At 33.4% G+C, this 26363-nt stretch overlaps 1 protein-coding gene across 3 annotated transcripts; it reads left to right on the top strand.

The window, feature by feature from the left end:
* Positions 1-1439: 1439 nt before the first annotated feature.
* On the top strand, positions 1440-25054 carry LOC106643944 (putative multidrug resistance-associated protein lethal(2)03659). 3 transcript variants are annotated; one of them, XM_014359277.3, is made up of 12 exons: positions 1440-1802; positions 18950-19120; positions 19733-19984; positions 20053-20308; positions 20385-20559; positions 20644-20800; positions 20881-21083; positions 21164-22466; positions 22566-22780; positions 22869-23944; positions 24031-24141; positions 24217-25054. In XM_014359277.3, the coding sequence occupies exons 2-12, from the start codon at positions 19047-19049 to the stop codon at positions 24247-24249; spliced, it is 3855 nt and encodes a 1284-aa protein (XP_014214763.2). In that variant the 5' UTR covers positions 1440-1802; positions 18950-19046; the 3' UTR covers positions 24250-25054. The 3 variants fall into 3 exon arrangements, with proteins under 3 accessions (XP_014214763.2, XP_089449937.1, XP_014214762.2); XM_089593811.1 differs by lacking the exon at positions 1440-1802 and adding an exon at positions 17894-17920; XM_014359276.3 differs by lacking the exon at positions 1440-1802 and adding an exon at positions 18156-18392.
* The last annotated feature ends 1309 nt before the right edge of the window (positions 25055-26363 follow it).

Consider the following 26363-nt stretch of genomic DNA (forward strand, 5'->3'; position numbering starts at 1 on the left):
AAAATTACCTCAGGAATACGAAAAAAATAGTCTTGTCACGATACAAGTGTCAGCCGCATTGTTAATTAATAATTTATTAGTAAATTAAAGTATTTCATCCAGTTTTTTGCTTGAATCTAAACTTATTATAGGCAGAAAAGTCCTATAAGAAGTAAAATTGCTTATCAGAAAATGCTTTACAAGATATACTTTTTTTTTTCATCATCAAATTTTTGTTTGCATGAAAACGTAAAATTTTATTTCAATCTTCATGTTGTGTAATTACCGCAAAACTAATTGTAAATGGACAATCTTAACCAAACTATGAGAATTAGTAGTCTTTTCGTAAACAAATTAAATCTTTTGTTCTATTTGCAAAATAACATTTGGATTTTATTTAAATAATCTTTAAAATTTAAAATGTCAAGGGGCACCATTGGCAATAAAAAAATTTTGTTCTACTTTTTATGGAGTAAAATGCGTTATTTAGTGTTGTACATTTTAGTATAAAATACAAACTTAAAAAAAATTCTTTTTGAAGTTTTTAATAGCGAAAAAATTATTTTGTAGTTTAAATAAATGCAAATTTCTTGGCTGTTTTTTTAATGTTATTAATTGGAATAAAGTTCATTAGTTTGGGTATTAACAATCATGAATTAAAATAGAAATAATTAAAAAATATTTAATAATTTATTGAATTGTTGTTTACTTGATAAAAATCTATATTGTAAGTATATGCAGTGTACAACCTATGGAATAATTGAAACTTAGAATACTGTACTACCACAGGTCTTGCCCTCTTAACTATGACTTGGGTGGCAATAAACGTTTGACATGGGACATTCTTGACAGCTTCAGTTGTATAATGTACTACTATAAAAAGTAATGGATCTTCAACTATTTCTGACGAAGACAGTATAAGTACCAAATGACTCAACTGGAATATTTCTTATAGAAAATTTTATAATAGGGTCACTAACATTTTCATACATAAAAATGATTAAAAAAGAAGACAAATTAACCTATTTGGATTCAGTTTCTTTCTAGAGATCCAAATTTTGTTTAACTCTCTTTTAAGAAAATAAAAGATTAACGTTCAAATAAATCCATTTGATTTGACTCAATGTATTTAAAAAGTACATTATAAAAAAGTAAGTCATCAACCTTGATCAAGGACGTCTACACTTGTTCGAGTACGTGACCCCCAAAACACCATGTACCTGACAATAGACTTACCTGCTTATATTGTAATCCATGACTGAATTCCTCTCCCAGTTCCTTGAATTGCTGTGCGTGTGCGTCACAGTAAAATGGTCATGCGCCGTTAATGTCAATATCTCGACCGTGGCGTTGGCGGTAGCGCCTGTACGTATACGCGCACACAGACCGACGTAGTTGGGAGTGTGAAGGGAGCCAGGCGTCGTACAAAGCAGCAGTGGCCCCAGAAAACCTGCCCTGGTGGTAGTGTACGAGCCTTGCGCAGATGTCGTTTCTCCCAGCCAGGGGTGTGTATACCAATACATGCGAATAATGTGTTTCACTTTCACCTCGTACGTTTGTATACGTGTGGAAAACCCTCAACTATAACTAGCACTCACAACGCGAACGAACGCGACACGGAACGTAAAATCCCTTAGTTAGAACATTTCACCCTAACCTGTTGTCATTGTTCATCGTGTTGTCATTGACGTGCACAAAAAAATACAACAAGGACTGTCAGATAACAAAAGTGAACAACTAAACGCACTCGCGTGCATCAACACTTGAACAGCACCAGCTGAGCCATCGCCAGATTAGTCTGTACGTGTGTAGCGAAGGAAAGGGTAAGTATGTTAGTGTGGGTGAAGCACACGTGCAGCCACGTGCATGTAAAATTTCAAAGTGTGCATGAGCAAGGATAGGAGTTTTGGTGCATTGGTGGAGATTTGTATAGGATACAACTCAAGGATAGATAAAGTGCACACGCCCTGCAGCAGTAGTACGAATAGACTTGAGTACTAGTCTATTATCGTGAAGACGGTTTTTTTTTCATTACTATATAACGCGCGAGCGTACGACAAGGACGGTGTATGTATTTGCAAGGACTCGTGTATATCGTTGATTGTGTTCACGCACGTGGAGGTCGCGGAGGAGTATGCACGACGTTATCCGCCTTCTACGAAAGGACTGTCGAATGTACTCTGTTTACACAGTACACCCAGCCTCACTTGTCCTTCTCATTCGCTTTTTATTCTCTTTATCTTCTTGCTTCGTCTTTGTCGTCCCTCAGCCGTGTTTTCACCGTAGCTCCGTTCAGGGATTCTTTTCGTTCCTCAATCTCTCCTCAATTTCCTCCACATGGCTCGCGTGTGGCAGCGTCCCCCACTACGCCAGCTAGCCCTAAAGGTGAAAGGAATAAACACGAACGCGTTATGTTATGGGTAACTTAGCTGAGGGAGACCTGCATGTTACCCAGAGAGATTTTGTTGTTTTGAGTTTGGGAAGGACATTTACAAAATATATGTTCAAAAGGGGGAGCCGGTATAATGAACTGTAAAAGTATATCCTGTACTGAACAGTTCTATTTTATTTACGTTTCGTTTTTATTTTCATTTTCGTGGCAAAGGGACATTTTGTAACTTAATAGATATCTTGAATTACATGCATTGGCATTTAATGTAGGGGAAAAAAAATTAATTTTGACTACTCCTTTTAAAATATAGAATGGTATTGAATGATGATTATTTACACAAGTGTAGGAAAGACGGTTTTCTGCATGAGTAGACTAATAGAATGACGATCACGAGTGTCCAGAGGTACCGGCATCGATAACAAGAGCGAGTCTCATCACATGAGTAATGAAATCAAATGTGGGAAATACCTATTTCTCGCAAACACTTATTAAAAACAAAACAAATAAATAAAACGTATAGTTTAAACATATACAATTTCTAAATATCAAATGGGAAAATACATGTGACACGAAAGAGAACTCAAAGTTTGTATGAGAATCCAGATGAGATAATATTTTTTCAAATGTTTTACGGCTTTTAAAAAGCTTCTAAAAATACTCGTAGCCTCGGTCTTGACATATCTATGTTTCGTGTTGACGTAATATTGTCTTTAATTTTTGAATAGTGTTAGTTTTGAATAAAAAAATTTGTGCCCAAACAATTTTTTAATTTAAATTGAAGGTTAATCCATCAAAATACGACTAGTTTAAAATCTTAATCAAGAGAACAGGAAGTTAAAAAATCACATGTTATGCTTGTAGGAAAAGTATTTCATTATCTTTTAAATAGTTGCCACCCTCGCCTTTGGCACGAGGGGGAAGCAATTTTATCACCGAGTATGCCAAAATATTTTTCGTAATAAGCAGTAAATGCGATTTTCACCTAAGAATTGGTGTTCCATTTTTCTCCCTAAAATCACGAAAAATATATTTTCGGCGAAGAAAAGAAAAAATAGTTTTTCATCATACTGCGCCGAAAGTAGAAACTTTCGTCCGATCTTTGGTCAATTGCCTGCAATCTGAGACATTCTTTATTTTTCCTTCCTAGGTAAGTAATATACTATTCATCAAAAATACGCATCTCACCAGGGAAGTTGGATGCACATGTGTAAAAAAATCCCTATTTTTCCTATTGAGGGCACATCAGTCACTTAAAAATATCCAAAGTAGGTAAGCTTATTACACCACTAGGGTAGAAAGTACTATTTCCCACCCACGGGGCACTTTTCGCCTGCCAAGTGCTTTTCTCCTTTGAGCGGGAATTTTCATTCCCACCCGAGGGACAAAAGTATGCTCAAGGGCGTGAAGGCCTCCACCCGAGTCGCATAACCTACTTTTTTCTTTAAGAGTGCAAATCAGGGTTATACTAAATGTCCAGTTAATGATTAATTTAATGAAAAAGTAATAAAAATCATCTACGGCATTAAAATCATACAAATATTTATTAATACGTTCATTTAATGTACGAAAAGCTTACTATTCTATATAAATAACAAGTATTCTTAAAATTTCGTGGAATAATAAACAATTTCAACAGATATTTAATCAATTAGTTTAGATAAACAATTTATAAAAACAAAATTATTTTGAAAGTTTAATTTTTCTTGAAAAACAATAAAAAATCGTGGTACCAATAAAGTTCCTTAGCTACCAACCAAGTTATACAGGCTTATTGTTTTCTAAAAGTATTCATAAAAAAAAAGTATGTTCTTGCAAAAAAAAATTAATATCAATTATTCAGATGTGAGAGAAATAATACAAGTAATAAACACAACTAAACAGGTGGTCAGTGAAGTAGGAAATTTTTTAAATACGAACAAAAATTTATTGTTACTAATGAAAGGTTCACATTAAATGTTGTACGGGGTCTAGGGGTGTCAGCTTCTGGTAGAGGGTCAGTGGGCAGAGCCCCTCGTAGGGAGTAGCGGGGCAAAGCCCACCTCACTGCAAAAAAGTAATCGTTGTTAAAAAAAATAATTTTTCAACCATTTTCTGGAAAAAAGGCTTAATAAGATGAGAGTATCAGTACAAAAGAAAGTACCATCAGAGGGCAACATTGGGCTAGGCTCAGTACTCATAAGAACCAAACGTTATCTGTCTCTAATTTATTAGCTGTTCAGCGCTATATAGAAAACCGAAACCCGTATGTATTCTTTGTGGTATTGTATTTTTACACTTAAACTAATGTTACATATGTAACAGAATGTTAACGTTCTCCCGTTATATACTTACATATGTAAAACTCTATTGCAACATCAATAAAAGAAATTAACTAACTTACCTCTTATAACTAAGAAGTATAACTACATAAAGTTGTTACTTTTCTATACACGTGTGATTGAGTGAATTATATACTCATACATGAAATCTAGAAGAGGCAAGCGAGTACAGTGTAGCCTTATTTGAAACCCAGTGGCAACTGCCATGGGTAAAAGTTGGATGCCTGACCAAAAGCCAAAACTGTTGATACTCCCTTATTGCCATCTTTTAATTTTTTGTAAATAAAATGTTCAAAAAATGTTTCAAAGGAAGATATTTAGTGCTTGAGAAATGTTTATGAAACTCAACCATTTTATACGTTTATCGTATGCAGCACCAATTAACAAACTTACCCATTTTTCTTGTTTGTGGATAAGAATGTACTTTCCACCCGTGAAAAAAGCACTGAAAGTACTTTAAGCCTTTACTTTACCCCCCGAAAGGAGGTAAAGCTTTTTCAACACTATGTTTCTTGAAGTATTTAGCTCTTATTTGTGATATTTTTTCCAAGTATGTATTAACATAATAAAATTTCTTTCATTTGATAGATTTCCGATGTACGATATTTATGGCTTTTTAAATTCAATGTTTTTCATGATTGTAGAAATTAAATCTTAATGATAACCGTTTTTTTACAATTTTTTCTGTAATATTTAATTCTTTGTTATAATTAAACTGTGATATTAGTACTGTTAACATTTTATGTATGTAATTATTAAATACTGCTATTTTATGTAAATACGGATAAATATATCTGTTTTGGATAGTAATATCAGTGTGTCTAGGTGTATAAAGTTATGAAATTCTAAACTATGTTTTGTACTTATTATACGTATAAGAAATTGAGATTTTTAGTACTTGTTTTTTATTTTAATTTAAACTCAATTTTAGAATAAAGACTATTAAGAAAATTTTAAAAATAATTTTATTTGTCTCAATAAACCTTTAAAAACAAAAAAAAATCATCTACATATACATACCAGCATACTAAGTTATTACTCATTTGTATTCATGTACAATTATTAAATTAGAAATATTTATGACTCATGAAAAATTTTAGTCCTTTTTTTTAAATTACTGATAAAAAATTTATTAGTACCATTTTTTATCATAGTATTATCAGAATTTTTAAAATGTTGTTAACTGGAAAATTAGGAAATAAACGTTTAACATCAAATAAAATCACGAAACTACAATATTATTCAAATCTTAAATATTTTAATTTTTTTCTATTAATTCTTCTGAGTTATTTATACTATACGTAGAATGAAATATTGTATTAAAATATATATCAAAGATAAAGTACTTATAAACGAAACTACTGGCTTTTTAGAGTGATTAACTATATTTTGCTCGTAAGGTTGGGGATTTATAATTACAACTGAACAGTATGGGAAACGACTCAATAAAGAGCTATCCTTATAAACTAGTACGATTTCTTTCTGAAATTATTCAGTTAGATTTATTAGTAGGGTCTTAAAATTATCTGTATTCCAAAATTCTAATGTTTTCGAACTACACCTTTCTTTGTCGATAGCCACTACGCTCTTTCCTCTGTCTGCTCTTGTCATTAAAACGTTAGTCTCTTGCATTTTATTTTTTATGTTTACAGTAATCTTATATGTGCTATGTTGTTTAATGAGACTTGTTCCTTTATTTATATTTTTTACCCATTTTTTTTTCTTTTTTCTATAAAAATGTCTTGTGTTAGCTTTTTTGTTAAAGCTCTATGATTACAAAGTCGCACTATGTGTCTTATTTGTTAGAGTTCAACCACAAGTTTTGATCATAATTTTAATAACTTGACATCACTCAATTAAAGGTAGATTATTCGAATTATTAACAATAGCAGAGATTAATGGTTTGAAAAATTCAGATCGTTTGCTAAACTGACTTGGATTTAAATAACTCTCTGCTTTAAAACTTGTAATAATAATGTCTATGTGTAGAATAATATTGTTAGCATAGTAATTACATGTATGAATGTTAGTGATTACTTACTTAGTAGTATAAATTTAGTTTGTAATCTTTTACGTCTGAGGAAGATATCTAATCAGTGTATCTAAACAGCTATAACGTATTTCTGATTTACATAAAACGAATTGGAAAAATTTCAATACGTTAATAGATAAGAAAAATAATAAACGTTAAAACTGTATTTACTATTTTTCCTATTTATTGAAATGAATCTTCATCAAGTGGAGACTACTACTATTAACTATGTTAAAATGATAGTTTGGACAATAATAATTATGGTTAAGACAGTCGAAGTAACAAAATATAGTAAAAAAATATAACAGTTAAATTTAATTCTTACCTACAACTTTCAAACGACATCACTAGCATTTAGTTAATTTTTATTTTAACTGTTTCAACTACAATAGTTTTTACCATTCAAACGACAATTTGTATTGTTCACACAGTAATTTTTTCCATTTCTCCATCTTACTTTCAGTTTACTGCAAAGAGTAGTAATTTTGAATGGAATTCCTCTATAACTCTTAAAATTATTTCTATTAGTACAGAAACAAATTAATATAAAATCGCAGACTATGAAATGTCTCTTGAAAAAAGAAATGTACGTATGGATGTAAAGATATTTAGATTATAAAAATAGTTATTCTAATCGGCGTTGTAACTTGGATAAAGACGTATTTACTAACAAAATCACAGTCACCAAAACAGATAGTAAAAGTGGGACTGGTTAAAGATATTGATACAGGGAAGGTTAAATCAAGAAATCATTCTCCAAGGAGTATAAAGAATTCCTTTAGTCAGTTAGTAAAGTAGCGCAGCCAGACTTACCTAGTCTTAAAAATGGACATTTAATTAGAAAAACTTATACATCATAATAATGAGGATTCTAAGGCTGAGATAAAAAAACATCTCACGTGGAAACATATTTACAAAAGAAAAATAAAAAAATCTTTCATGTAAAAAAAGTTAAGAAGAAAAACTTAGATGAAAAAGTTGAAACCGTAAATGACGTACTAAGTTGAAAAAGTGAAAAAAGAATAACAATGCTAAAAAAAAGGAGTTGTCAAGAAAAAAAGACAAAGATTTTTAACTTCGTACTTTTTCTGCATGTGTAGGTGCAAAAGAATCGTGGACATGCACGTAACAACAAACTGTAGCATCAATAAAATTATCAAAAACGAGAGTGACAGGTGCACGTAGTTTGAGTCACATGGACTTAAAAATGAAGATCTATAATCAGAGGGTATATACTTAAAGACAAAAAAACCAGTTTAATGATTAGGAGGTGGATACATAGAAAGACAAAAATGAAGAGGTATCAATGCCAAAACAGTTTTGTGTGAATGGGAAAATAGACAACATATAGAAATAAGGAGAAATAGACATATGAAGATGGAAATTCAGAGAAATTCACCCTGAGACAGATACTTAAATACGAGAATTTAAACAAAAATACATTTATAGCTTATTATAACTGTATTTGTCATTGTACATATCATACCATTATAGAAATTGTGGCTCATTTACTAACGCTTTGGTGATGGAATCGGCCAACGTACGCAAGTGCTTTCATTACTCTTCTGTTTATTTATAATTGAGACGACTTTATGAAATCCCGTCGTTTTGTTATGAAAACGCATACGCATACGAAAATTAATGAAATATCAGCAATTACAATGTTAAGATGGCATTACTGTTGATTGAACATTAAAAAATTTCAGATTATATAACATTCAAAATCACAGCCATATCATAATATACATTCTCATCTAGCAAAATGACGTATACTTGTGCTGAGTTACTTTCATAAAGTTCATATAAAAATCAGTGAAAATTAATTAACATGAGGTTATCTTGAAATAATACCGAAGTTTAACCTCATTCCTTTCTAGTGTCCATCAAAAGTTTATTACACTTTGTTAATCAGATAGTTCCAAATCAATGATGTGTTGACTAAATTTGCCTTAGCTACATGATGATTCCTCTTCGGATAATTATTCCCAGGCAGGATAAGACTATTAAGCACTTCTAATACTTCTCTATATGTTGGTATCTAAAAAAGTACATTTACGCTTATGATAATCTTCACAATTCTCTTACTTGACATCTCACCATCTCAGTAGGTACAAAAGAAATAAATTTATGCAGGAGATAAAAGATTAATTAATTATGAAGCCAATTATTGGTCCTCAAAACTTTTCGATATCTTTCCTCTCCAAGAATTACGAATCGAAAGTCGCTGAACGAGCAGACAGACAATTATAAAGAATCGACTAATCCAGCCCGTCTGGCGGGATCCCTGCACCTATATAGGATCTAGTACTGAATCTGAGCTCTCTGCTGACGATAATTCACGCTGTGCAAGAGGCGTGAAGAAAAATTATCGGCGTCGAGTCCGCCACCAACAAAGAAATTAAAAGTTGTAATTGAATTGCGCGACACAATTAAACTCCCGTGAGGAGCCGTGTAATGATATTGCTCTAGCTCAGTAGCAACTTATACGTACGTATGGGGCATGTGTACATCTCTGTCCCCTTTGAGTTATGTTGCGTGGCGTGATGAATTAGGAAACGACACGAGACGATGCACTCCTGATGGAATCTTTGGTAATCCTTCTGCTGACTGTATTAGCACTAGAATATACGTGCATAAATGTATTCTCTCTCGCTATAGAGACTTGATGTATGAGGACGTTGCATGTGAATGCCACTCAATTTTGTACTTCAGTTATAATTAATTTTTTGCATTTATGACGATTAAGGTCCATTCAATTTCACCAAAGAATAGCGATAAGTCTCTGTGGTGATTAATGATTCAAGTTAATTCATCGCTATTTGAAACGCTTTACTAAACGATTTGCTTTCTCAATGAAAATTCTTGTAATAATACTGTTAGATACGGTTTATCTCGTTTACATAAGCATTTGTGTAATTTCGTTATTAATACAAATTAAAGTATGATTAAATTAACGTTGATAGGTGCTTGAAGTAATATAAAGATTATATTTATTTATATTTAGTGATTGATAAATTAAAAGATTGTAATACGTTAGGAGACATCGACAACGCAAAATATGCTAGCTTTCATAGATATTTATTCGATTCATTCACAATCAATCAGATGACGTAAAAGTAGACGTTGTTGTATGAATTTCTCAATACTCAATTATATTTTGCATCAAACGCCATTTCGAAAGCTCATTCTAGTTTAAAAACAGTGGAAGTTGCTGAAAACTGGTCTTATCAGATAAAAGTGTTGACAAACTTGGCAAGATATCGCTTAATCAGAGGCCAAATCTCTTGTGACATTGCAGCTGAGTTTGCTCAGTCAAAACAGCGGAACTTTTTTATTTTTCATCCAAGCATTTTTTATAAACATCGCAATAGGGCAAGATTTAGTTCAATAGGCCTTTACCAACGCCAATAAGTCCCTTATAAATTACTTATAATTGAAGACTATCAAATAATCAATCGAAACCTTAGTTACTATGTACGGATAAGAATCATGAAAACCTTGGAATCATCCTACGTAAATCTTATTTAATGAGGTTAAAATAAACAACCTTAAAATTCTTATTCCTACAATATAACTTAAATATGCAATTACTAGGAAAATTAAACTTACTTGGTGAGTTATTTTTAATGATACGTAATATAAATCTCCTTAAAAATAGATTTTAACAAAACTAAAATGTTAGGTAAGTTTGATGTGTTGGGTTCATACTTTGTAAGGAATGTCTGAAGCCTTTATCCATTGGTAATGTACAGTACTCTTCCTAATGAATCTGTAGCCTTAAACAGCTCTGAAATCAAATTATAAAAACGGTCAAGTTTTTTTTTTTCGTCCCAACATAAATTTTGTATGACATTTGTAGTATAATACTGTCTAGTACTCGTACTTTAACAAAATCAAACAAAGTAGTATTGACCTTTGGCTGGTACTTCATGCAAACCTGTCATTACCGAAACGGTACTTTTTTTGGCCCAAGTCGAAATTTTTTAACGAAATTTCGTTTATCACATTTGCTCCCCAGACCCTTTCGTACACTATAGTTTTCTTATCGATAACTTCAAATCCATTTAAGAGTAGATATGTTATACGGTTATAAACACTTATTTTACCACAAAAAACTCTCTGTATTTAAAATGACACTACAAATAGCGATACTTAGATTTGAATCTGAAAAAGATTGACAGTTTTCTCGTACACTCCGGAATATAAAACCGAGTACAAAACGATTAATTCAAAGTATCTGAAAATCAATCACTTGGCCAAATTAACCATTTGTGGCGCGCAATTCACGTGTCAAAATTAGGCTTCACCAAGGCACCAGAAGTCGCAAAAAATGAAATTTTTAAATGCTTTGCATTGTGGTAATGATATTTTGGCCTGTTTTTCCAACCTACGGCCACGCACAAAAAATTTTCGACTTGATTTCAAAAATGCATTTAGGAAAAATTGGTTCACACCGTTTAAAAAATGTTCCGACTCGAAATAAATTGATCCGTCATTTTCAAACATAGGCTTCATGGAATATCGCATTCTCTGTGAAATGATCCATGTACAAACATCCGAGACGAATTTCAAAAGAATCATTGCTCTTTTTACAAATGGACTTACCAGAATACGATCGCCAAAAAAAAACTCGAAATTCTTTTATTCAAGTAAAATTCTAAGAATTTATATTTCGCTCGCCCCTTGTAATATCCCTAAAAGTCCTGTCACCGTGTATTCACGTCCTAGGTAAAAGCATTTACCTCCACCAATCTGCAGCATGAGTATTAAACGACAGTGCTCAAATATTGCGCGTACATAATTGGCCTCCCACTCGTGAACCAACTCCCTTCCACGTACGGACCCTTCCATAACAGCTCTCGGAGACGCAACAGTTGCGAATCTCGACGCATCTGGCACAAGTGCCCGCACACGCCCCCGCCCCCTGGTTTCCCATCGCCGACCCTTCTGCAATCAACAACGTGTAACAGATGATGACAAGCACTTTGCACGTCCGATGTGGAAGGTGTACGGCGACGGGCCAAAAGCCCTCCCACACGGAGCGCCGGACAGGGGAGACGAGAGAGACGGAAGCCAGGAAGTTAGATATGAGCTCTAATCGAGTTCAGCTAATACTCGAGGCAGTGCCAGTGGCTAGCCAGCCTTCGCATCGGAGAATAGAGGGCGAGACAGGAGCCCCGTGCTTTAATTAGGGACTTTGCCAATGGGCTTATAAGGCCGTGCGCAAGTGCACAATACATAATGGACGCGCGAGCGCCCCTGGAAAGGAGGTGGTTGTCGGGGAGAAGTGGATAAGGAGGCGGGTGGATTTGCTAACGTATCGCGGCCGGACTATCCATTAGTTGGTCAAATTCGATTCACGGTTGGACACAGGTTGGCGCGAAAGGCTTGACGTCTGTAGAATGTGTACGGCAGAGCTTGAGAGGTGCTGTTTGCGAGGCCGGGGCTGTACAGGATGGTGGGGGAGAAGAAAGTATACAAGGGAGAAAATTGGTAACCAGATGGGCGTATGATACTCGACAAGGACTGAAAGCTTATCGATCGTGGGAGCTTTGTGTTTACACGCAATTGGATTCGCGTGTTTGCTTGGTTGTTGTTTCTTTTCTTGGATGGAGGGAAGAGGCTTGTTGTTTCGGGGATTGGGATTTTTCGGTACTGATTCTCCAATAAATGTTACATGACTGATCGCTTGACCGCACAGGGGTGAATAATTGGATTTCGTAGTACAATAGTACTCTCTGTTTCAGTGGCTTTAGTGAAGTCTTGAGTACTTTATTAGGCACGACCAATGTATTGGTGGGCCTTATATTTTTGTCAGAACAAAACGTGTAACCGCTTATAAATCATCTTTTTTTGATGTAAAACAAATTTTAAACCAAATATAATGTGATCTGAGTTGTATGTCACTTGGTGTATGTATGTAAATTATCAAGATAGTTAGTAGAGTCGTAAAGAACAGGTTTTTTGGCTCAAGTTTCAACATATAAAGAAATCCACAAAAAATATCCCGTTTTTTGTCGGGAAAAAAATTTTTTTGAGGCACACCTTCGAGATTGGGCTCATTTTACTCGTAATCCCATGTACTACGAGGAAAAAATTTTAAACTTGGGGTTCAGTGAGGGTGAAACCCTTTTTCCGCTATTTACATGTTAATATTACATCTATTATAGCTATCGTATATGTATATAGATGTAATTTTAACACGTAAATCGCGGAAAAAGGGTGTCGCCCTCATTTAAACCCGTGTTCAAAATTTTTTCCTCATAGTACATGGGATTACGAGTAAAATGAGTCTTGTTTCAAGGGTGTGCCTCGAAAAAATTTTTTTTATTAAAATTGGGGACAAAAACGGGATACTTTTGGTCGGTTTCCTTAAATACATTTTACACGTTTGTGTTTAAAGGAAAAGTTGTGGATCATAATACAATACAACTTTTGTCTTATACATTTTACTCTGCCATGCAATGCAGACTCTTTGTAATGCAAAACTGATGTAAAAACTGTTTATTAATATTTGAGACACCTTGACTAACGATAAAAACTTATCAGTTGATGAATTTTTCTTATCGTTTATAATTGACGATTTGACACTTTCACAATATTGGCATGACTACGATTTCTGTGGCGCCAAAATAATCTTTCTGTTCTCTACTATCCAATAACCTAATATATTTATGTATAGCTCGGCACCACAGAAATCGTAGAATCTACCATCATAGAAATAATATAAAATATAGTTACGATGAATTTAGAAGGCAAACGTTACTCTCCGATGTATACATACTTAGTTACGTTAAGCAACGTACAGCTTTTCAATCTTCAATATGATCAATTGACTTTTTAGTTCATTTTACTTAAAACTCAAAATGAATCACTCTTAAGCGGCTTCAAAATCGTTTAAGGTACATTTATGAGTTATGTATGATATTTCTTTTCAAGCGTTGTAGATCAGATTTTTCGTTTGAATAAGTACAATGTCATTATCTTCAAAAATCAGTTTTATTTTTATCTTAAAATAACATCTTGTAGACATTTATATTAAAAGTATAAACAATTTAAACGATTTATAGAAGTTACGAGGATGTAAAAAAACTCGTACCAAGTGCGGGTACGAGATTATCATTAAAAAAATAATTGAATAATTATGCATGTACCAGCATTAAACGTTAGAAATCTTTCCTAGCATTAAATGTAGTAATGAGTGCATTACTTTTTATGTAGATCGAAATAAATAAAAAATCGATTTCTCGAATTCGAGTGATTCTTTTTAATCTTTGGTGATAGCGAATACTTATCGTTTAAAAATCGGTATGGATTCATTATTTAAAAATGTTTAACCTCTTATTTGATTCTTTCGAGGATAATTAAATAATCTTTTCACCAACAGTAAACAAGTCTCGTCCTTACTATTCATAAATCTTATTTTTTTGCGGAAAATATTGATTTTTTGTTTCAAATTATTCGTACATCAGCTATTAATGATCAAAAGCTTGATTATTTTAAGATTTCTGAACAGTTTATACGCAGTGTCTAAATCCAAGTGATTTTTTCTGTCAGTATACACTTCAGAGGGTGTAGCTAGTTTTCTAAATTCATTACAACTAAAATTTTTTGTTCACTACGAAGTTTTTACTGGATGATTGCAAGAAAAATTGCTCATTAACTGTTAATTATTATGTCTTCAATTTTAATAAATATTTATAAATTTTGTGGTAGCCATCGTTATTTGCATTTAAATGACAAATTAATGATAAGTAATATTTTCTAATAGTACGCTTAATGAAGACAGTGCAAATATTTTCAATAAATAAAAAATTTAATTATAGCTGTAATATTTATTAAGTGCACTATTACTAAAATATTTTTTACGATATGTGTTCCAATCCTTTTTTATTCAATGACTAGAATTTTTATTCATTTCTGTTGGTAGAAGTACAATTTAATGATTTTCGATGGACTAGCATTAATACACAATATAAATAATGGTAATAATATTTGTATCTTATAATAATACTGTAATATTAAACATCAGTCAATTGCTAAAGTATCCTTTGAAATATTGATGTATTCGACTATCCCCCTACTAAGATAACAACTAAAACGTTTAAACTTATTTCCATAAGAGCCGACTCGTCGTCGAAATTGTCTAATTTTATTAAATATTGCATCAGTAACCATATTGTATGTTATACTTTGATCAATATATACATAATTTAATGTTAATCAGGTGATTTTTTTACAGCAATCTAGCGAATTTGAGACACAGGAACTAATGAACCTGTTCTAAAAATAATTTGAATTTAAATATCAAGTACCAGATAAAAATCTAAGGGTAATTTGTGAAGACTTTGAAAAGGTTTATTAATTTACTGACTATAATAATTGAATAACACATAAATTCATAATTAGTGATTAAATTTTTTTATGATGCAACTCCTTAAGAATATTCTCCAGATACCTAAACCATGTTCTTGTTATGTCATCACCCATCTCTCTGTTCTTTGTAGCTATAAATTTAACTAGAAAGGAACTTTATTAATTGATTAGCTATTTCGATTTTTTATTTTGATAAAAATTTTCCAGTAAATGACGTAACATCTTCCTGTACAAACATTTTTTCTCGGGAATTCCATATTAATCATTGGCACTTTCTAGCTCAAGTCAATAACATCACAAATAAATTGACCTTGATTCGAAATTATCCTCCTTTTTTATAGGACGTAATGTAAACCAAGTGAACACAAAGTGAAACATCAAAATACAAGAATATTTTGCAAAAGACAATAAACCGTGTTGTAATATTGGCTTATAAAATAATGACTTTTTTTTGTTACTATTAATTGTTGTATTCATTCGTCAATTATTTTGTCACCTGATTTCTTTTATTCTTGTTATTTATTTAATTTGTGCTTTACAAAATAAAGCAAATAATTCATAAAAACTACGTTGGACGTAATCTAATGTAAAATTATCTCCTAAAAACAAATTTGCATGTTTCCATGTCCAAAAGTTGATCAAAAATTGTTTACAAAATTTTTTTAACAAATGTTGTACATTGTTTATTTTGTTTTAGAAATTTTTTTTAGGATATTTATACTATAAACAAGAAAAATCTTTAGCAACTTTTTTCTAAATTTAACGTTTTCCAAAATATTAATTTTAAAGTTCGATAAAATGTGACAATGGCTGTTTTCATCCATGACGAACAATATGAAAAACCAACAATTTTGATATTATCAAAGTTTGAAAATATTTTATAACCATCCTTTAACACATTTCCAAAGCGTTTTAGGCTAGTATTTTACTGTAACCCCTTACTTTTTTAAAAAATTCTTTAAAAAATTTTCTGGGGTATAATAAGCAATTTTCAAAATTTGTTAAAAGAAAATTGTTTAAATAACTATGGACCAACTTTTAGACGTAGCGACATATATATTTGTTTTTAGGAGATAAGTTTACCCAAGATTATGCAAAAAACTGAATCAAAGTATTTTTTCCCATGAATTCCAGATTATAACCTGAACTATAAACTATAAAATGGAATATCCCTTTCTTATTTTGCACGATACTTTATTATTATTATTATTATTATTGTAATATGTAATGTTACAATATTCATACGCTATAAAGCCGTTAACATTGGATATTGATATCAGACGAGCTTATAACTGATAATAATGTAGTCATAAGTATAAATCCCACGACGTTGTGTGTTTAAATACAATTCATGATAATCAAACACAATTTCCGCGTACGGTTTAAGGTGTCGATACAACAAACATGAGGTAGCTTATTTTTACTGCTGCGTTTAATTTTAATCGAAAAATCTATACAATCAGACTTACCTCATCCAACACGGTCGATTGTAACTTGCGGCTTGACAACAAAAAGAAAAGAAAAAATCACCGACTCCCGCAAATATAACGCGCGCGCTAAATGATACGGCTTATCGAAACTATATACTTGCTCGATAAATTTTCCACGCCTGCCCGAAGCAGCGCTATTATAATATTGTACATCTCCTCTTGGTGCCACATGTATATATATACGTAAAGTCTGGTTACGCAGCACAGCCAGACAATGAGATCATAATGTTCGACTGTTCCATGTACTTCCGTACTGCTACTTAAAGTTGATTTTCTCATTATTAAAGAACTTCTTGTTCGATCGATTGCCGGCACTCAAATTCGATCGCTATCGGTGTATCACGTAATATTGTACGTTCTCGTCGCAATGATACCCATCACCAGTGCATATTGGTAAACAAAAAGTACACGACCATGCGGCATTCGAGATTGCTTCGGGTTTTTTTTTTTTCTCATCGTTTGCATAGAAACACTTTTTTCCCACACTGCTAGCGCAAGTGCAAACTCTCGATAAAGAGTCTTACACGCGTGCACACCGACAACACCAGATTCATTTTTTTTCTTTCTGCAGCACTCTGATAACAGCTTGGCTCGTTGTTGCATGTGCATCGATATAGATGCTGGTGCTCCTCCATGGACCTTTGACCATTTTTGTCGCACGTTGGAATGGCCACCAGTGTCATTTACGCAACATTTGCGCTGGGAAGCGAGCTGGCTTGATAAAAATACAATTACAAGAACCGCGCAGGTGTCAAATCAGTCGCGTGAGTCATAAAGTTGTTTTTTTTTTTTTTCGTATTTGTTTCAATGCCAGCGTGCAATGGATTGTTCGTTGTTGTCCGAGTGATTTGTCAGCTCAGCCGCGGTTTTCTCGACACAAACTTTCAAACCGTGACGCAGTCGGTTTTGTTTAGGAAATCATCATCGGGAGCTCGCTCGGGGGAATACCCGACTAATAATGTACATCATTGCCGTGGTGCAGAAATTTGTATGGGCTGCAACGTAGAGGGACGGGAAAAGAGATGCATTCACTTGTGCGTTTGAATCAAAACATTGATATTTCTCAGTCGACGGACGACATGAGTCACTTCACTGAAAATTCCAGGTATAACGAAAGCTTACCTATCGTGGTATCACCAGAACGCTTCTTGAATATCTCTAAAGGCCCTTCGGAGAACGGAGAGATAAGCGAACTGCTTTCGTATATGTACAATAGAGAGTGTGAAAGACCTTTTCGGCGATTCTTGGACTAATTTTTTATTTATTTATTTTTTTTTTCACTCCATCAGTCTCGTTCATCGGAGGAAGAAATCATCATTTTTCTCAGATAAAGGTAAAGAGTCGGCAAATCGACAAATCGATAAGAAGCCACCCACGAGTGCCACAGATAGCAGAAACATCTGTCGCTCCTTTTCAGCAATCGGGTCTAGAGTCTGTCTCGTTTGTGTACGCGTGTACACACTCTGACACATCGCGAGACGACCGTCGGGTTCGGCGCTCTCTCGGTTTTCCCTTTGGCAGGCCTTCCAAGCGTTTATATAAGCACGTGGCTCGCGCAGCGGCCAGTTTACTCCACGCAGTGGTGCCTGTGATTAAGTACCGTTATACTGCTGATTTTCGCTCTGTCGCGAAACAGCGCACAACCTGCGCTCCCTTTGTTACTTCTTGGGTGGAAGAAATCCGACTTTGTCCTGGTCTCGCGGCTGATGATTGGTGCTCGTTCAGTATGAGCCGTTCGGTCACGCTTGTGTTCACGCATCTCGATTGTCTCTTGATTGATAGGTTGCTGATCGAACAGTTTGGATGTACGTGTAGCGTGTGAAGTACAAGTGAACGTGTCTCTTTTTTTTTTTTTTTTTTTTAACTTTAGTGCATGGGGTAAATGAACGCACATCGCTGGCAGATGCGGCTTAGCGATTTTTTACTCGATACAGTGCTTGTAAATGTCTGGTCGTTGAATTTTTTAGTAATGATGGATTATCAGGATACTTTTTAAATCATACGTGAGTCAAAAAAGGCTTTCCCCTTGGAAAGCAAACGCTTATGTGATGAAGAAGTAATTACGTGACCAGTGCCAATAGCTTGAAATAGCACACGTGTGAAAATTAGAATTTATCGTCAAATATTTTTTTTATGCTGCTAGAGTACGTTATTAAGTTGTAAAATTTTTTCTAACTGTACAATATGTGTTAATGAAATAATCGGTCATGAGTCAGTGACTATGAATAGTTAAAAAATGTACCAAAACTCCGGTTATCGCGTCAGTTACCCCGTGCACAATATTGCGTGCGAGGAAAATAAATTATCACACAGTGTTGACGCGTTTCAACTTAATCAAGAATTTAATTTTGTTTGTTTCCAGCAAACCAAGTAAATTGTTACTCCGAGTACACAGTGAAGTGGGATTGGACGTTATAATTTAACCGGGTGAAAACAAGTGCACGTGAAAGCGTTTAACCATGGAAAAAAATGAAAAACAGGATGTGAAAAACCCGAGGCAGGGGGCCAATTTCTTATCAGCCATCACGTTCAAGTACGTTAAAAAAGATTATGTACGCGTTAAGCCAATAACGTTTGCAGTGATGAATCTTGTTTTAATTCAGTTATATTTATCCTTAAGAATCTGTATACCTGTACTTGGAGGTTATACTTTTTTTGTAGTGTTTTTAACTGATTAGTGGCCTGTAATGGAATGGAAATCAATAGAAAAATTTTTTGTTAGTGTTAACACATATACATTGCTAAATTTTTCTACGTACATTGATAAATCATATTGGTATCTACCCGTGTGAAGTTCTATTCAGTTAAAAATTTTTTTGTGATGAAACAATTATTTGTTTTTTAAAGAAAATTTGATCTTACTTCTGAATTTGTATGTTCTTGTTTACAGTAAAATAAAAGTGTTTTCGTTTAACCAATTGGAATGACAAGTGATATTTCCATAACTACCAAGACTCATACATAACATGAAAATCGTTCAAATTTATTAAAAATCATAATATGAAAGACCCATGTTAATTTCAATTTCATTATATGACATAAGAAACCATAAACTCAAAATTACAAAAATGGAAGGAAATTGTACTTGTAACTAACTTTCATGACTGATTACCACAAAATTGATGAAATGAATTAAAATTTCTAGATGGCTGTTTGGAACATATCTCACAGGATACAGAAGGGAGCTAGAAGAAACAGATCTTTATTCGCCTTTGCATGAACATTCAAGTCGTTATCTAGGTAATAAGATATCTAGGTACTGGCAAAAAGAGTTGGACAGATGCGAGAAATCACATGCAAAAAGAAAACCTAGTTTGTTTAGAGTATTAGTAAGATGCTTCGGCTGTGATGTAATGATGATTGGGTTGTGTTTAGGGTTCCTCGAATTTTGTATAAGGTAAAATTCATGTTTTTTTTTCTTCACAAAAATAATCCAATCGTAACACTTCCAATTTCGTGTCATAGAACCTCTCAGCCAATCATATTAGCCAACTTGCTGAAATATTTTAAAAAAGACAGTGAGATGGAGCAATCCACAGCATTGATTTGGGGTACTGGCATAGTAGTTGGCGTTTTTTTGGATTGCCTTATATCGCATCCTGCGGGACAAGGATTGATGCACATGGGAATGAAAATAAGAGTGGCATGTTGTTCACTTATTTATAGAAAGCTATTGAAAATCTCAAAGGTTGTATCCGAAGGGGAAACCAGTGTGGGACAAGTGAGAAACATTTTTAATATAATCTAAGATACTAAAATTTGCACGCACAGCTTAATAACGACCAATGACGTTTCAGATGATCAATCTTGTAAGTAATGACGTGAACCGATTAGACTATTCATGTTTTACATTACACTACATATGGATAGCACCTATTCAGACTATTCTTGTATCCTATCTGTTAGTCAGAAAAGTTCATATTGCCGCACTAGGTGGTATATTGACTCTTTTGATTTTCATACCGGTTCATGGCAAGTACTTTTAACTGTATCGACTGTAGTAATAGTTTTTCTCTTCACATTATTTATTTTGTCAATTTTCATGTACACATGTAGGAGGTTACGGGAAACTAATATCTCGACTTACAAAAAAGTTTGCATTTAGAACAGATGAGCGATTGAGATTGACCAATGAAATTATTAGTGGAGTCAAAGTTATTAAAATGTATGCTTGGGAAAAACCATTTTCCTTCCTCATAGATAAGGCTCGAGAGTAAATATTACTAGTATTTATATTATCTGTATCACCAATTTTTCGTAGACTTATCACTATTTCATCATTTTGTCTTCCAGAAAAGAAGTGAAAACTATAAGAAACAATTTAATGTCAACAGAAATATGTTGGTCTTTCGAAAGTTATATTCCTAAGATTTGTATTTTTGTGACAATTTTAGCGTATATTTTGATTGGAAAGGACATTGACGCAGAAAAAGTATATTTAATTACAGCTTATTACAATGTATTACGTACGTCTTTGTATCGATTATTCCCACTGAGTAAGTATTAGTTCAAAGAAATAGTTTTTCTTAGCTGGAAATTATTAAATATTACCATTGAATTATATTTAAATACATAGGTATAAAGGAAATCGCTGAAGCTTTGGTATCGATAAACCGTATACAAAACTTTATGCTGTCGGAGGAGATTCAGCCTAAATTGACGATAAACAACGACAAAATTGTTACGAAAGCTCACAAAAATATCGCAATATCTTTAAAAAATGTGACTGCAAAATGGAATTTACAATCAAAACACGAAGCTCTAAAAGAAGTAACTTTTGAAATAACACCTGGATCGTTGACGGCAATTGTTGGACAAGTTGGTGCTGGCAAATCAACTCTTTTCAATACCATTTTATCTGAAATCTGTCCTATTGATGGCGATGTAAAAGTCAACGGGAAAATTTCCTATTCTTGTCAAGAGCCATGGCTCTTTACATCAACAATTCGTCAAAACATACTTTTTGGCCAGCCCATGGATAAACAACGATACGAAAAAGTTATCAATGTGTGTCAATTAAAGAGGGACTTTCAATTACTTCCTTACGGAGATAACACTTTGGTTGGAGAAAAAGGCCACAATCTGAGTGGTGGTCAGTGTGCTCGAGTCAATCTCGCTCGTGCAATTTATTTCAACGCCGATATTTATCTTCTGGATGACCCCTTATCTGCTGTTGATACCCACGTTGGCAAGGGTGTTTTTGAAGATTGTATCAAGGCCTTCTTGAAAGAAAAAACTGTGGTCTTAATAACCCATCAATTCCATTTCTTGAAAAATGTAGACAAGATCATTGTACTAAGTAATGGCACGGTTCAAGCAGAAGGGACATACAATGAGTTATTGAATTCTGGACTTGACCTGTTGCAGGATGAAAACGGGTCCAGTGAGATTAATGATAAAGTTGAGACACCTACCAAAGAAAATGTTACTTTGATAAAATCGGCCATGGCGGAAGACGAAGAAGAAGAATTAACAGAAAGCCGAACTCAAGGAAAAATTAATTTAAAAACTTACCTGCGATATTTTGGTGCGTCAAAAAGTATTTTATTAGTAATTTTAGTGAGCGCAGTCACCATAGCTACGCAAACGGCGTCAACTGGTGCAGATTACTTTATCAATGACTGGGTGAAATGGGAAGAGGAAAAAGGCTCCAATTTATCGATAAGTGAAGGCGATTCCTTACGTGGCCGAAGTTATTACATTTATTTTTATGCCTCGATTACTGTTGTGACGGTGATATTCACGCTACTCGAAGCTTATTCATTCTTTTACATGAGCATGAGAATATCAAGAAATTTACATGCTCAAATGTTTAATAGTATTGTAAATACAACAATGGCTTTTTTCAACGCCAACTCTATTGGCCGAATTATGAATAGGTACAAACCAATATAAATAAAAATAAGTTATAATAAATAAGATATAATTAAATAAGCTTTAACTACAAATAAAAAGTTATAATTTCACGATTCTTACAGGTTCTCTAAAGATATAGGGATTGTTGATACCCGAATACCCCAAACAGTGGTTGATGTTACCCAAATTGCCTTATATACAATAGCTGTGAATCTTCTGGTCGCAATTGTTGATGTATGGTTTGTAATTCCAGCGGTATTCATAGGTATAATAGCTTACTACTTTCGCTCGTTTTACATCAAAGCTAGTCGAAGCATCAAGAGATTGGAAGGAATGAGTACGTATGCCGTTCTTCATAATCATGTGTATTTTATGTATCGGAAAATTTTTAATTAGACGATCATTAATTTATTCTATATTTTCAGCTCGATCTCCCGTTGTAAACCATTTGAGTGCTAGTATTCATGGCATGACAACAATTAGAGCTTTTGGTGCCGAAGGCATATTAACAAAAGAATTTGACAATCATCAAGATCTGCATTCTTCGGCTTGGTTCATTTTTTTCTCTGGTTCAAGAGCTTTCGGCATGTACATCGAACTCCTTTGTATGACTTTCATAGCCATCATAGTGTACACTTTACTAATAATAAATGATCTGACAAGAGCCGGAGATGTAGGTCTCGTCGTTACGCAGACTATATTGTTGTCAGGCATGTTGCAATGGGGTGTCCGACAAACCACGGAATTAGAAAGTCAAATGACATCCGTTGAAAGAGTCTTAGAATACTCCCATCTTCCTCCAGAACCAATGTTAAAGCGTACACCTGAAAACAAAGCACCAGATCATTGGCCCATAAAGGGGTGTATAAAGTTTGAAGACGTCAGTTTAACTTATGATAGACAAGAACTACCTGCTCTAAACAACCTTAACTTCACTGTACAATCGAACGAAATGATTGGCATTGTTGGAAGAACTGGAGCAGGTAAATCTTCCATTATAAATGCTATATTTCGACTGGCAGATATCACGGGAGAGATATACATTGATGATGTTGCCACGAGTAAGATAGCTCTTCAAGACTTGCGTTCGAAGATTAGTATTATCCCACAAGAACCAGTTCTCTTTACCGGAACTCTACGTAAAAATCTGGATCCCTTCGAGGAGTATTCCGATCATGTTCTTTGGCAAGCCTTAGAAGATGTCGAACTAAAGGGATTTCTCGATTCCGATTTAGGTCTTCAGATGCTGGTTATGGAAGGTGGCTCGAATTTCAGTGTTGGACAAAGACAACTGTTATGTTTAGCTCGTGCCATTGTTAGGAATAACAAGATATTCGTTTTGGATGAAGCCACGGCTAACGTCGATCCACATACTGACGAGCTCATCCAAAAGGCTGTTCGTAAGAAGTTCGAAAACTGTACTGTACTTATTATTGCGCATCGTCTGAATACAGTTATGGATAGTCATAAAATTCTTGTAATGGATGGCGGTAAAATTGTGGTAAGTGCTTTCATTTGTTTTTTAACGTTAATCAATCATTAATTACATCTTACGTTCAAATTCATAATAATCAAATTTTTCATTAGGAATTTGATCACCCGTACAATTTACTTCAAAATAAAGATGGAGTGTTCTACAATATGGTTAAGCAAACTGGCCCAGCTATGGCTGAAAATCTTTGCGAAATAGCCGAATCGGTAAGAAACATGATAACACCATACAACATTACGAGTATAACTTGAACGCACACTTTATATTTTAATATTTTACAGAACTATGAAAGTCATATCAGTATACGTTTATAAGTACAAATCATTATCGTTGATAACAATACTATTACGTTATGTATACTATGTATACAAAAGTGCAATTACTCCCAAAATATTCAAATATGTATGAAGTACTTAAACTTATCGACAGAAAAGTGATCAATAAGCTTCAGAAAATATTTCCATCTGCAAGTCAATTAAGACTACGTATAATATTTTTACATGTGTTAAAAACAAACTTGTATATAGATAAATACTGTGTTAAACATTTGAGTAGAAGAAAATTACTACTTAAACTAGAAAAAATGTGTATAATGTCAAGTTTTTTATAAATATAAAAAGGAAGTATTAAATATTTTTTTCAATATTACAAGACATCAATGTTAACGATTTATAAAAAAAGTTGTTTGTGTGAATCCATTATTGAAATGTTTTACTTTTATGAATAATTTTTAGAGTAAAATAAAAATTGTGTTTGAATGTCAAAATAATATTAAGTGATTGATTTGATACAATTAAGATGTAACTTGTTCAGGATTGATATGGTGCGGCGCACGCGCCTCACGGTGTTCGAGACACTCGTATCAACTAATGTCAGCGTTAGCCAATGAGTGCTCGAGTGAGTCACGCAGGAGAGGTAAGAATAAGCCTAGAGGCGGTAGCGACAGCAGTTCGCCCTCGTCGCTCACACAGTGCAGTCCAGTTGCTTCTAGTGTTGTGTCTCATATAGGCGTACTTTACTTTAGTCGCCATAAATTCTCGTCACCTTGTGTATCAGTCACGGTGATTTATACTCCTCGTTCAATTCAATTTAATGAACTTCGTTAGTGCGATCCTTTCTATTGTTAACTGTAATTATTCGCGAAGACCTCTCAACTCAAATCGAGTGTTTGTTTTTTTTCATAATAAAGCATAGTGAACTTTGAACATTTGTCTCGTGCATGCTCTATTACAGAGGAACGATATTCGTCGTTCTCTCTCCGCATCTCTTCTACATTTTCTTTGTCTCCTCAACCTGTACCCGGCTCCCTGAGTCATTCGCTCCTCATAAAAAAAAAGAAGAAGAAAATCAAAGAAATACAGTCCATTTAGAACATAACTAGTATACGAAGAACTAAAACCACGTCCAACTAACGAATAAATTATAAGTAAAATAATAATAATTTAAAGATGTTTTTTTTTGTAATCACCTTTTTAATTTTCTTATAACATTTTTTGTCAGTCGAAAATGACACTGAAAACTATGTTTTTTAAAATTTTTAAAATTTCAACTTTTTGTACCAATACATTTGTCAATTATGCCTTAAAATTGAACCTACACAATTTTAAATTTAACAATATAAACAAAAAAATCTTAAAAAATTAATTAGTTAAGTAGCTAGGTACAATATGCTCACTGAATGACGATACTCATGAGAATTGTGTTTTGCTTAAATCAAACGATGTATGTTGATATTTATGTTTGAATGTTTGTCAATATATATATATATATATATATATATATATATATATATATAATATTAAACATAAGGTAACAATTATAGTACTGTAAATTAAATCCTATGTTTTTTACTTTTTCCTGGGTCGCTTTAAACAAAAAGAGAGCCAAACGTAAGACCTAAAAATTTTGGCACTTCAAAAAATCCCAGTACATCGTACACGCCAATAGAAAATTTATTTGTAAAAAAGCAATAAAATAAATTAAAGTGGGATTATGTTGGTACGTCTTAGCCAGTAGATTTTGGAACGATTTGAAAATCTCTACCAAAACGAACAAAGAATACAAAAGAGCTATGAAGAAGCAACTGAAACTCGTTTAGTATTATATTAGTCAGTTGCAAATCAGTGTCTAAAATAATTTTTTTGATCCATGTCTTTACTATAACAAAAGTTTTAATACACTGTTTGAGTTGAAAAAAAAAAAGCTTTGATGCATTGTATTACTGTTTGTACTGCAAAGTATGACGAAAATTAAAGTTTTTAATGTTACTGTAGAGTACAACATTGATGTTACATGTTCACCAAACTAAAATCAGATCTAATTTTACTTAAGAATATACATAAGTGTGATTCAGTACTAACTCAGAAGTCAAAGACGTAACCATAGCCGATTATAATTTTTCAGCCCACCATCTGTCTAAATAGTGTGA

This window comes from Copidosoma floridanum, unplaced genomic scaffold, assembly GCF_036245765.1.
Source record: "Copidosoma floridanum isolate Cflo_tuat_1 unplaced genomic scaffold, Cflo_Japanese_pri ptg000020l, whole genome shotgun sequence".
NCBI lineage: Eukaryota > Metazoa > Arthropoda > Insecta > Hymenoptera > Encyrtidae > Copidosoma > Copidosoma floridanum.

Excerpts from the sequence above, each read along its gene's own strand:
- LOC106643944 (XM_014359277.3), top strand. The coding sequence starts at position 19,047 with ATGGAAAAAAATGAAAAACAGGATGTGAAAAACCCGAGGCAGGGGGCC. Across the intron at positions 19,121-19,732 it reads TTATCAGCCATCACGTTCAA|ATGGCTGTTTGGAACATATC; the intron begins GTACGTTAAAAA and ends TAAAATTTCTAG. Across the intron at positions 22,467-22,565 it reads ATTGGCCGAATTATGAATAG|GTTCTCTAAAGATATAGGGA; the intron begins GTACAAACCAAT and ends CGATTCTTACAG.